The following is a 13,211-nucleotide window of genomic DNA, read 5'->3' as shown; positions in this document are numbered from 1 at the left end:
ATTAGCGTGAAAGGAAATTGAGTTATCAAATTCATTCGTCTCACAAAATTGGTTGAATTAGCATAAAAGGCAATTTTTTAAGGTGACAATGACTTGACAAAATTAAAGGAGCAAGGATAAATTGATCCTGAATTAAATTTAATTAATTTTGAAGGATGAAATCTGTTCCTGAGGCCTTATACTTCAAGAGTTCAGTGAATTGTAGAAGCGATTTCATCAAAAAATGTCCGGATTTCATCAAAAAAGCTTCAAATTTATTCCAATTATTCCAAACCAAGCAAAAAATTTAACAAATTCATGATTTTTGGGGGTCCTACATCATTAATTCACAAAAATTTTAAGACTCTAATTGTCAAAAAATTAAAAAATCTTCAAAATTGACCTTAAAACGTTCAAAAATGTTATTCAAACGAAAAATACCTTAACAAAAGTATCATACATGTATCATATAGTCCCCATTTAATGACTTTCTCGTCTGGGCCCCGTAAAATCTGAATCAGCACACAGCAAATTCATTTTTCGACTGGTTCGCCCGTTGAATCTCCTTCATTCTAAATAAAATAGTTGAACGGTGTGCATCAAGTGCATAGTGATTCAAGGTATTTATTTATTTAAAAATTTAATTCAGGGAAAATTCTTGCTAATTTTTCCCCATTTTATTTATTTTGTGCAAAAAATGTGTGAAAAAGTGCTCGAAAAAATACAAAAAGTGTCAAAAAAAAATTAAATTTTATATGGGCGGCAATTTTTCCGGACTCCTGCGAGCAAAGCTTTAATCCAAAAATCTGTGTGAAATTCGTCAAATCCGCAAAAAGTGCCGAAATAATTGCATCCAGTAACGTTTTTGTGACAGTTTGAGTGCAAGAAACGCGGAAATTTCATTGAAAAAAGCGACAAAAATGTCAAAAATATGGTGGATGAAAAATTTCTGCAAAGCGTCGTCTGATTCTTTGTGTTGCCGTAGCGCAACGTACTCGGTGTGGCAAAGAAGAATTGCGCTCGTACGCAAAAGTGGCGAAGAGCATAGAGGACGAGAAGAAGAAGGGAAGGAAAAAAGGCAGCAAAAAAAAAAAAACTGAACGGAGTTGCTGCTCTTCTACAACCATATGGCTTCAATCTTTCCTCTTGTATGCTCTTCTGAACGCATCGCAGAAAGAAAAAAAATTTATTAATTTATGTGAGTGTTGCTAGGCCAGTGTCCCGCAACAAACACACGCCAATATTATGCGAAATAATTAAAAAAATGGAAAATTTACGTTAAAATCAGCTCGCTCGCGTTAAATGTGTTGTTTATGTTATTAAAGTATTATTTATTACAACAATACGAGATTAATAAGAGGAACGCATGTTTGCAATCATTAAACGCCCGAAGAAAATCTTCTCTCTTCCATGAATGAAGAAAAAAAAAATCGACAACGATCCATATGGATGGAAAGTGTTTACGTTAAGCGGAAGAATTTTCTCGAGAATTTTAATGATTTGAGAAGAAATTTACACGATGACGTGAATTTTTTGTCAAAAAAAGTTCTGGATTTGAAAGTTTTTTTGAAATTTAATTTTTAAATTTGGATTTTTTGAAGGATTACGAACAATTTTTCAATGTCGAAAGATAAGAATTCTATTTAAATTATTTTTTTTATTGTAGAAAAATGAGTCAAAATTGAACTTTTTGAATATTTTTCTTCAATTTTTTAAAATTTTTTTCAATTTTTAAAAAAAAATTTCAAATTTTTTTTCGGCTAAATTTTGATTTTTTAAGCCAAATTTCGACTTTATTTTATAATTATTTGAAATTTTTAAGCCTAATTGAAGATTTAAAAAAAAAATATTTTAACAATTTTTTGAAGAAATTCCAAAAATTTTAGACTTTTTGATTCAGAAAAACTCTAAAAAAGGTCCTTGAAACACTTAAAAGTTCCTCTTCGTGTCAAGAAATTTTTTCAAAAAATTTTTTTTTGCAATAAAAATTTTAATTAAATTTAAACTTGGTTCAAAAATTGATAAATCTGAACTTTTTCGTTAAAAATTTGATAGAAAACGAACTTTTTTGTTTTAAATTTTATAAAAAAGTGACTTCTATTATTAAAAATAGGCAAAAATTTATAAAATATAGCTTTGAAAAGTAAAAATTTTAATATTATGAGCTCATTAAAAGCCATTCAAGTCATCAAAACGACCAAATTTAATCAACTTTCGCTTCCAGAAACCTCCATACACGCCAAAAATATTAATTTTTAAACAAATTAAATCATAAAACCTAAAAATCAATCAAAAAATCTTTTCCCAAAGGTCAAGGAACCTTTGCACTGTTCAACTTCTGTCACTTCGATGACTCACAACTGTTCGTCGTCACCCCTTTAACTCCATAAAAAATTCATAAATTTCTGTAATCGTTTTAAAAACAATAAAAAAATTAATAAACGAACAAAAAAAATGTCTCAAGCAATAAAATTAATTACCAACATTTCACGGAAAGGGAGTCGTCTTCGTCGTCGTCATCGTCATCGTACAATCAAGTCGTCATTAACTTCGATCTGAGTCAATGCGTTTGCTCGATATTTTTTTCTCTAAGCAAGTAACAAGTAGAGAGCAACAAAAAACTGAAATACACACAAAAAATATAAATAAATAAAATAATAAGAGAAAATGATGGTCATTATGTTTGGTTGGTTGATCACACATCACATCAATTTGTACTTTACGTTCTTTTCTTCAATTTCACATCAATGGGCCGCGCGCGCGTTTTTTCAATAGCAGCGCTCAAGCAAATGAAATTCCAATATTGTTGCTTGCTAATAAATCAATCAATCAAAAAAATTTGTTAATAATGGGAAATTGTTCGTAATTGTGTCTGTAGCTGGCATAATGCTGGTACTTGTACTAATTTGTCTCGAAATTAGGGGGAAAGTGACTTTTTTTTCGTTAATTTAGAGGTCAAATTATTAAAAATTCCTTTTGAGACCTCACAAATTCTCGTCGGGGATCATTTTTCACAATTTTTTGCCTACAAGTCGATCAAATTACGACACGGCAAGGAAAAAAATGATCTTTATGATTTGTTTATTTTTAATTTTTTTGTCGTCACTCACTTGCGCGACACTTGTTTGTTTGTCCGTTCCGAATGTTTTGTGCTTTCATAAGTAAATAATTTGTTTAACGATCGCGTCAAGATAAGAATGTGCAGTGTTAACAAAAAAAATAAAGCATGAATAAATGGAATAGTCGAGAAAGTGGTTCATAGAGATAACGAAAAATATGCGTAATTGGTAGCAAAGTCAAGGTTTTTGATGACTTTGAAAATTTTTTTGTTCAGGATTTAATATGGAAATTTAAATTTTTGAGGAAATTAGGAATTAAAGGAGTAAAAATTGTTTAATGACTTCATTTTTGTTAGAAAAATATTTTAAATTGAACCACAAAATTAAAAATTTTAATTTTTCAAACCAAATTTTTATCGAAAAAGTCACTTCTGATGGATTTTTTACATAAAAAAATTTAAATTTTTAATTTTTTCCGATTTTCAATCAAAAAAATATCTTTTGAGCTTCATTAAATGATGAAAATTTGGTCAATTTAATTAATTTTCACTAAAAATATTTCAAAAATGTAACAAAAATCAAAAGATTTTGAAATTTTTAGATACATTGAAATCAATTAAGATGAATTTTTGCTCAGAAAATCAATTTAAAAGTCAAATTTTTAAAATATTTTTCATTAATTTGTGAATTTTAGTCTAAAAATTGTCTTTTAGCATCAAAAAATAGCTAAATCTTGTTAAAAATTGACAAAAATTCATTAAAATTAATTTAAAAAAAAAAATTTTAAAGCCAAATTCAGGTCAGTTTACTTAATTTTAACTCAAAATTGTAGCAAAAATTAAAAAAATTTTAAATCTTAAGACAAGTTACAGTCAATTAAGAAGACTTTTTGCTCAGAAAATTCGTTTAAAAGTCAAGTTTTAACTAAATTTGTAATTTTTAATCTAAAAATTGTCTTCTAACATCAAAAATTAATTAAATTTTGTCAAAATTTGTCAAAAATTCATTAAAATTTGAAAAATTTAAAATTTTAAAGTCAAATTTAAAGCTCCAAGGTCACGAAAATTTCACTCTTAAATAATTTTTTCACTAAAAATCAATTTTTTAAGACATTTTGTCTCCAAACCTTCAAACATTTGTCAAATTCTTGTCCAACAAAAAACCATCTTCCATCAAAACAACCTTCTCACATTACAAAAAAGTGACCCAAAAAACTTTTGTTCTTTTGTTCGGTATCAAATAACAAAAACCTGTCAAAAAATATTTCAAATATTGGACATTTAAATCCATGTCAAGCATTTGTAACGTAATTCCTTACATGTCATGGCACCGAAAAAAAATTCTCGAAACCGAAAGTTGAGCAATCCAGTTCTAATTTGTCGTTCGCAGCACTTTTGACTCGAGGAAATCGACCGTATGACAAATTATTTGATGAATCACCCGCAACAATAATTGATCCAAAGTTGATTCATAGACATTGTGGCTTGACTTCTGCGTAAATAGACTTCATTACCCACATTTTTTATCATCTTTCAAAGAAAAGAAGGCAATAAAACGCTTTTTTGATAAGATTTTGCAATGACATTGTAGGAGATGACGCTTTTTTGCTAATTTTCTGCCGTTTTAGGGTTTCATATCCGTTTTTTCGGCAATTCCGGTCAACTGAGACTAATCCAAAAGTTGTTTGGCTTCTGAAATTTCGCGAAATTAAAAATTAAATGATCAAAAGTGAAAAAAATCAATGAATTACCCACATATTTATCGTTACCGGGCCCATCTGTGTTTGCTCTTTCATCGAAATGCCGGGTAATTTGAGTCATATAAACAACATAAAATAAATGACGTGCCGTAGATATGCCGGGTATCAAATTTTTTTTAACGACGACGCGAGTAAAAAGAATGCATTTGTTTATTTTTGAGCAAATGCCTTCCTTTTTCCAGTGAAAACAAGCGTTGAAATTCGGTAATTTGATGCGTTATCGATTTTTATGTGTTCGCTGCTCTTGATTTTTCGGCCGAACTTGACAACGACAACCGTTATTAAGTTATTAAGGAGACGCTGAAACGGAGGGTTGGGCAGTAATTATATGGCGGACCCGGTTTTTTTCGGAAATTATGTCAATTTAAGAGCTGCGATGTGAGAAAAAACCGAGTTTGACGTGCGGAAATTGTGTTGGCAGTTGAAAAAACAATTAAAACTTTTGTTTTTTGTCTGCGTTCAAAGGAATCTGTTGTGGTTTCGTCTATAATCACTTAATCTAGCCGGTATCGTGTGTGTGAAAGAAGGAGAACGAGAACAGTGCTCGCAGCAAATTCCAGACAAACGCTAATAATTCACTACAAAATAATAAATTAACTCATTTAAATCACGATTAAGAGATGTTTGTTCATTTACTTGCCTCTGCTGCGTTAAAAAATGTTGCATTGCTCTGTTTTTCATACAAAAAGAGGCCATTAGAATGTGTGGGATGCGAGAAAAATGCATTTAATGCTCAACTTGAGCGCATTTTTCACATTTTCTGTCGGAAATTGCAGTTTTTTGCTCGAAGAAACTTTTTGACAGCCGATGCCATTGTTCGTACAATGCCCACAATTGACGATGAAAACGAAAAAGTGCAAGTAATCATCCAGCAAGTTCCTCCAAAGTACTAAAAATAAAAAAAAGAAAGATACAATAAATAAAGATTACAATTGTTCGTAGTTGATGGTGTGAGATGATGAGGAAAAAATTGCATAAAAGGGGCTTCCTACGACGCTCGATTTGCCACATAAAAAAAAATGAATAAAGAATAACAAAAATTACATATCAAGGTTGTTTGATATGAATTTGAATAAAAAAAAGAAGAAAAAAAATTGAAGAAAGAAGAAGAAGTGGATTAAGCGAGCAGCAGCGAATAAAGGCAATCAATGCAATTCAGTGCAGCTCGTTGTTGTCTGAATGGGATGTTTTATCTTCTTTTCTTGTATCTTGTCAGTGTCAGTAGTCAGTAGCTGATTGTGTTAATGATAAATCTCTTTTTAAATCTGTTCTCGGCTTGAGAGGCAAGATTTTGAGCTTAAAGCGCAAAAAGTCCCCGAATTATCGAGAATTATCATCAGAGAAGTGAGTTTTTAATCGCTTGGAACAAAGGAATTGTTGAGTATAAGTGAATCACAAAGTCGTTACGAATGCATGAGGAATTCTGATTGTCTGATAAAGTGGCACTGTGCGACATTTTAATTATTTTGAAGGTCTTAATTTTTAATATTTTAATTTTTTTTACAATTTTAATTTTTTCATAAGAAAGTCTTTAGAAAAAATTTTTTTAAAGAATTTTTTTTTAAATTATGATTTTTTTAAATTTATTTTGACTTTGAATTCGTGAATTTAATTTTTTATTTGTTTAAAATTAATAAATTATTTTAATTGGAAAAAATTTTTATTAAAAATCGTCTCAAAAAGTTATAAAATTTTTAATTTAAAGTCGTACATTTGATATTTTTCAATCCAAATTTATAGAAAATAATAAAACAATAAATAAATTTTATCATTTTTCTTCAAGCACAAGAACAAGAAATTAAATTTTTTTTCAACAAATTTTTAATTTTTTTAAAAAATTATATTTTTAAAAAATTTTTTAAATGTTTAAAATTGACAATTTTTGAAATATTTTCGCTTTTGAGCAAATTTTATTTTTTTTTCATTTTTCTTCAAACAAAAAAAAATAGTTTTAAATTTAAAAAAAAATAAACATTAAAAATTAAGACATTAAAATAATTAAATAAAATAAAAAAATTAAAACTTATAATTTTTGTTTTTTTTCGTGTATCAAGGCAAATATAATTTTTTTTATTGCAAAAAAAAACAATTTGTACTTAAAAATTTTAAATTAATGACTTAAAAAACAATTTTTGAAATTAAATAAATTTTTAAAATATTTTAAGAAATTATTTAAAATACTCAAAATCTACATTTTTAAAAAATTTCTCGCTTTTTGAGCAACTTTTATTATTTTTTTAATTACAAAAAAAATTAAATTGTACCCAAAAAGGTTGAATTAATGACTTAAAAAAATTTTTTAAAATTGAAAAATTAAAAATAAAATTATTTAAAAATATTAAAGTTTACATTTTTGAAAATTTTTCTCTTTTCAAAGAAAATTTTATTATTTTAATTTAAAAATTTTAAATTAATAATGTGAAAATTTATCTCAAATTTTAATATTTTTTTTTAATTTTTGACACTTTCTTATCACTTTATCACAAAAAATAATTAAAATTGTGTCGCACAGTGCCATGAATCAACCAAATAAGCAAGTGAAGCGACGCAAATCATCTAAAATTAAATGAATAATAAATAAATCGTAAATAAATTATGATGTATTAAAGCAATTTGTATTTCGTATTGCGAGCAGACTGTCTTGTTTTACTTTATTAATCATCCACTTTAATATCAATTTCTAAGTTTTTTATTGTATGACTCCCTCCTCAAGTATAGTCATCATGTCTCTTATCACTGGAATGAGTGATTTGTCTTGACATTCGTTTCCTATTGAAATTTCGAGATAATTCCGGAGGAACAAAAATTTCTTGTTTATTTATTTTCTATTTTTTTTTCATTTTTGAACGAAAATAGATTGTTTTGTTGTGCATAATCAGCAAGTAATTGAGACAGGTCTTGACTTCTGACTTGTTTTTTTCTGTTGTGTGCGTTTATTTAATCACGTATCGACAAATATTTGATGAAATTTTTTTCTTTTTTTTTTCATTGCAGAATTCTATCTATCGTCTCTCAATAATTTGAAACGTGCGTGCTTACGTGAAGTCAAAAAAAAAAAATTCGTGTGAACTTTTTAATTAAAAAAATAAAAACAACAAAAAATTAAGAAAAATGCCTGAAACAAAGGAAGAAGTTGCCCCCGAAGCTGTCGCCGAAAAGACCCCAACGGAAGAAGTCGCTGCTGCCACAAATGGCGCCGACACAAATGGTCATGGCGATGAAGCAGCTGCCGCCACAAATGGCGACAGTAGCGAAAAAAGCGACGACAAGAAGGAGGAAAAGAAGGAAGATCCGCCAAAGGAAATGCGCGCCATTGTTCTCACGGGATTCGGTGGCTTCAAGGGTGTTAAAATCTTGAAGAAGCCCGAACCGACTCCCGCTGCCGGCGAAGTCTTGATCCGCGTTCGTGCATGGTGAGTACAAAAAAAAATTTTTTTTTTAAATGAAGCAACGAAGATTTTTGTCTTTATTCGTTAATGAAATGTCTAGACTTTGAAAATTTATTTTTTTTTTGCGATTTTTTTTTCGTCGAACATAAATTTTTGATTTGAAAAGCCTCAAATCCCGCACAAATTGTTGTAACTCTTTTGAAAATTCCGACACGTCGTGAAATGTCGCACATTCCGGAATTGTTTCCCCTCAGTCATCCTCATCGTCACACAAGTAAATGCCTTTTAAACGACTCCTATTAAAACATGAATCATATCGTTCAGACATGAACTCTCCTATCTCTTGGCGTGTTGTAATTTTATTTGGCATCGTCGTCATCGACGATCATCGAGAAAAAAAAATTCAGACTATAAATCGAAAAAAAAGAGGAAAAACGGAAAAATTTTTTCAGACACACACGACGACGACGATGGTTGAGAAAGAGGAGAGAGAGAACAAAGCACACGACTTCTCTTTGTTTGTGCACAAGTGGCATTAATGCGATGACTTATGTGAATTGCTTGCTCGAAGGGAGATGGAGGGATTTGGATTTGAACAAGAATTAAATACGAAAAAAAAAGGAAGAAAATCAATTTTGTACAGACAGAGCAACAGGTTATAAAAATGCCACATAGCGATAACACGCGCGTTATTGTATAGTGGGCAAGCCATTAAAGCGGTTATTATTTCACCATCCTCCATCGCAGTTTAACGAGAACAAAATTAAAGGAGAGAATTGGCGTGTAATTGACCCGAATTTGTGGTTATTAGACGTAATGAATTGATTAAAGGCGGAGGATGGCGATTGATATTGTACTTTTTTGTGTGATAATGAGACGTAAAATTCGTATTTGTTTCAAGAAGATGATTTGGAGAAAAAACTGACAAGTTTTGACAAGAAACTGAGAAGTTAGCTCTTTAAATTTAATTAGCTCTAAGGAGCTGAAGTTAGGTTTTTATGACAAAATAACTGATTTCTTAATGAAATGTGATCAGTTTGAGTTAAAATAATTTTTAATGTTCAAGAAATTGAGTTTTGAGAGTTTTTCTGAAAATTAGCTCTATCATTTCTAAAAGCTGAAAGAGCTAACTTTCTTAATTTATATAAAAAAATATTTTTTCTTTCAATATTTATTTTATTTTTAATGAAAAGAACTTTTTCTAAGAGTTCTAATATTTCAGTTTTTTAAATTTAGGCCTTTCAGCTCTTTTGAAATTTTTAAAAACTAAGGGCTAACTTTCTTAGTTTTTATTAAAAATTTATTTTTTCTTTTAATAATCTCTTAAATTTTACTAAAAAGCCTTTTCTTATCGTTTTAAACTCTCATTTTGTAAATTTAGGCCTTTCAGCTCTTGTGAAAAAATTTTTTAAAGAGCTAACTTTTTTAGTTTTTAATGGAAAAATATTTTTTCTTTCAATAATCTCTTAAAATGATCTAAAAAAGCTTTTCTAAGCTTCTTAAACTCTTCAGTTTTTAAATTAAGGTCATTTAGCTCTTTAAAAATAAAAATCTAAAAAGAGCTAACTTTCTTAGTTTTTATCAAAAATCTAATTTTATCGTTCAGTTTTGTTCAAAAGTGAAAAATTAAACTTATTCTGATCCTTTCAGACTCTTAATTGATCAATTTAGGGCTTTTAGCTCCATATTTTTTATTTCATTCAAGAGCTGAAATTAAAAATTTTTAACAAAAATATTTTTTTTTATAAAATTTTGTAATTCATTTGTCATATGACCTCAAATTATGGCAAAATTTCCCCCTAAAGAATGATAAAAATTCAAATCCCTCATCACACAAAGTCATTTCGCACTTTTTTTGCCGCATAATTTCCCAATATTGACTCAACAATAGTCATCATCATTGACATCATCGTCCCATTCCATTCCAATTCCTCCATCGTTCTACATATTTTTTTTTTTGTGCGGAATAAATTAAATAGACAACAGAAAGTGGCACAGAAAATATCGACTAACCATCGGGACAAAAAAAAAAAAACAAGAAAATTCGAAAAATATCACGTCTCACGTATCCTTCCTCATCATCATCAACAACATCTCTCGCTCGTTCTACGTGTTAAACTGTGTGTTGTGCGTAAATATCGATCGAATTTAAAGCAGAGTGAGAGAGAACTTTAGGCGTGAACGTTGTAGCCAGCAATGTAAACACATGCAGTTGGTGTCTATCCCAGTAGCTAAACTAGATACAGAGCAAATGATTATTATTATTATTTGAATACAACATGCGGGAAAACACGATACGACGACGCACAAATGTCGGAAAAGGGATCCGGAGGAAGGCAAAGGGAGCGCGCAACATGATGTTATTACCTTATGCTACATGCATCGTACATCGATTTGGGAAAATTTCTCGACTCACAGTTTTAATCGGAGTTTTGTAACAATTTTCGGTGAGTCATGCGAAACTGTTCCCCATAATAATGTCGAAACATGAAAAAAATCGAATACAAATAAAAATTGACGGCAGTTTGGCGCGCTAGAATTTTACCTCACGTGAATAGATTTCAACAAGTTTTTTTTTTTTATTCATTTATGATGATTATTGCTTCATGCGGGGGATTTTTTTTATTAGACAAGAACATGAATAATTGATGTCTAATCCCATTTTTATTGAAAAAATAATTTTTTCCCCTTTTTTCGTATTTTAGGGTTTAATTTTTATTTCTTTGGAAAAAACACAAAAATTCATTTTCAATCGTTTTGTGGGTCGACGCAATGCGTGTTTGCATGTAATATTTAACTTAACTCAAAAATATCGATCTGCCGCCGCCATAGGAGGACGTTGTCTGGATATTTTAACATAACAAAAGGCAAACAATTTACGGAATTGACATTTTGATGTCACAGAGGTCAATAAAAATGCTATTAATCACAATGATGGACAAAAAGCGTTTACTTTTGGGACATTCGTGGGGTGATCCTTTGACATTTTTCGACGGGTAACAAAGTTTGTTTGTTCAGGATTTTTGCATATTTCGATGAAAAATGAAGTAATAACAGCATGGGAGGGACCAAAGTGCGGATTAAGTCACGATTTGACATTAATGTCCCTTGAAATTTATTTGTTTAATGGCGATTTTTAACGTTAAAAATTTTTTTTGTTCTGTAAATTATGAAATTTCATAAAAAAATTTAAAATTTTTAAACAAGAATTAAAAATGGTCAAATCTCAGTCAAAAACCTTGAAAAAAAAATTCTTGAAAATTATTAAATTGATAAATTTCGTAAGAAAATGAACAAATTTTAAAAGAATCTAGATAATTTTTTTAAAAATTGCTAAAAAAATTTTAAAAAATTTAAAAAAATTTTTTTTTGACCAAAATTTTGTAAATTTAATAAAAATATTTTAAGATTTTTGTCAAAAATTTTAAGGTTTTAATTTAATTTTTTAATTAAATTTTTAATTAAATTTAATTAAATTTAAATAAATTTTTAATTTAATTTAATTAAATTTTAAATAAATTATAAATTAATTAATTTAATTTAATTAAATTTTAAATAATTTAAGTTTTTGTTAAAAATCATAAAAAAATCTTTAAGAAAAATTAAAAATTTTAATTCTAATTCAAAAATTGATAAAATCCGAAGAAAAATGTTCAAAAATACCTAAAAACTATTTTTCAAAGCCAAAAATGAATTAAATTTCGTATTCCTCTCACACCGTTTCACCCGACACGTCATTCCTTTGTCTTTTCTACATTTTCGTTAGTTAAGAGGATCTTCACTAAAGCAATTTTCCTTCCTAAGGAAGATAAATTAACGCATTTTATCCTTCATTAAACACTCGCAACACCACATCCACATGCTCGGGTACGACAAAAATCAACAAGAAAAGTGAGAAACGAAAGGAAAGCATGACTTTTTTCATGTGTGAAGCAAAAATTCCGGATGGTACATAATAAGGATTCCTTTTTTTTGCTGCTTTTTGCCTCATTTTTACTTGTTTTTTTTATGGCAACGGCAAAAGTTATGTCGTGTGTCTCTCGTTAAATTTTATGACTGTTAGTGGAACGAAGATGAAAGATGTTCAAGAATTTTCTCTCGGTTGTTGCTCGGGAGCAGCAAAAATATGAGGCAAAAAAAGGAAATGTTTTTAAGAATGTTAAATTATACCGAACATTCGCATAAAAGTAAATTATTTATCTGAATTTTTTTTGAAAATTTTTTAGGAAACCGAGAAATTTAGCCGAAAAATTCGATTCATGCAAGTTTGTCGCAGATTTGTTGCAAAAATTTACGAGAACCAGACACGGGAACATCTTTTATGACGCCTCGTTTTATGACTTTTTTGCAAAGACACCCTTTTGTCGTCATTAACGAGCGGAAAGTGACTCACGTCACAACATCTCGTCAATGAAGCTCTTTTGTTTCGAACGATTTTCAAATGGAAAGTCATTGAACTTCCGTCTTCTTGTCGTTTTCTCACCACGTTCCGCAAAAAAAAACTTTTTGCTATGCTTGGCACAGAAAAAAAAATAAGAACAAAACTTTTAATATTAGGTTCATATTCATTCATTGTTCGTTCGTTCGTCGCTGCAATAATACGAAATTCTGCTAGAATTCGATGTAGAACAAAAAAATAATATAAAAACTGTCCGTAACAGAAAAATATTTTTTTTTTTCTAAGAGAAGAAATTCAGAAAAGAAAGAGGAAACCCATCAAGCAACCAACAATTGACTGCACAATACAACAACAAAACTATTATCATTTTTCCTCGATTTTTTTTTTCATTTCATTTCTCTCTCTCTGTTCTAAGGACTTGAGTGAGTTCTAAAACTTGAGCGAACGAAAAATGTCTGTGAAAGTTTTCCTTTTGCACTCGTTTGTCGAGCAAACAACGAAGAATTTGTATTTATTGCTTCAATTTTCATCTTATTCTTTTTTTCGGTGTGCCTGTCGTTGTTCTGAATTTTCTTATTTAGTACGAAAAAAAATAAACGGTTAGAAAATTATGGGTCTGGCTCGAT

At 29.2% G+C, this 13,211-nt stretch overlaps 1 protein-coding gene across 1 annotated transcript in view; it reads left to right on the top strand.

Annotated features, from left to right (window-relative positions):
* The first annotated feature begins 534 nt into the window (after window positions 1–534).
* Window positions 535–13,211, top strand: part of LOC134830382 (synaptic vesicle membrane protein VAT-1 homolog-like) — a 37,443-nt gene continuing 24,766 nt past the window's right edge. Inside the window, exons 1-2 of the mRNA XM_063843846.1 lie at window positions 535–599; window positions 7,792–8,210. Of these exons, the coding sequence (XP_063699916.1) occupies window positions 7,909–8,210 (302 nt within the window). The 5' untranslated portion in view covers window positions 535–599; window positions 7,792–7,908. The remainder of the gene's footprint in view (window positions 600–7,791; window positions 8,211–13,211) is intronic.

Source organism: Culicoides brevitarsis, chromosome 2 (genome assembly GCF_036172545.1).
Source record: "Culicoides brevitarsis isolate CSIRO-B50_1 chromosome 2, AGI_CSIRO_Cbre_v1, whole genome shotgun sequence".
Taxonomy (NCBI): Eukaryota; Metazoa; Arthropoda; class Insecta; order Diptera; family Ceratopogonidae; genus Culicoides; species Culicoides brevitarsis.
This window is presented reverse-complemented; position numbering and strand designations above follow the sequence as displayed.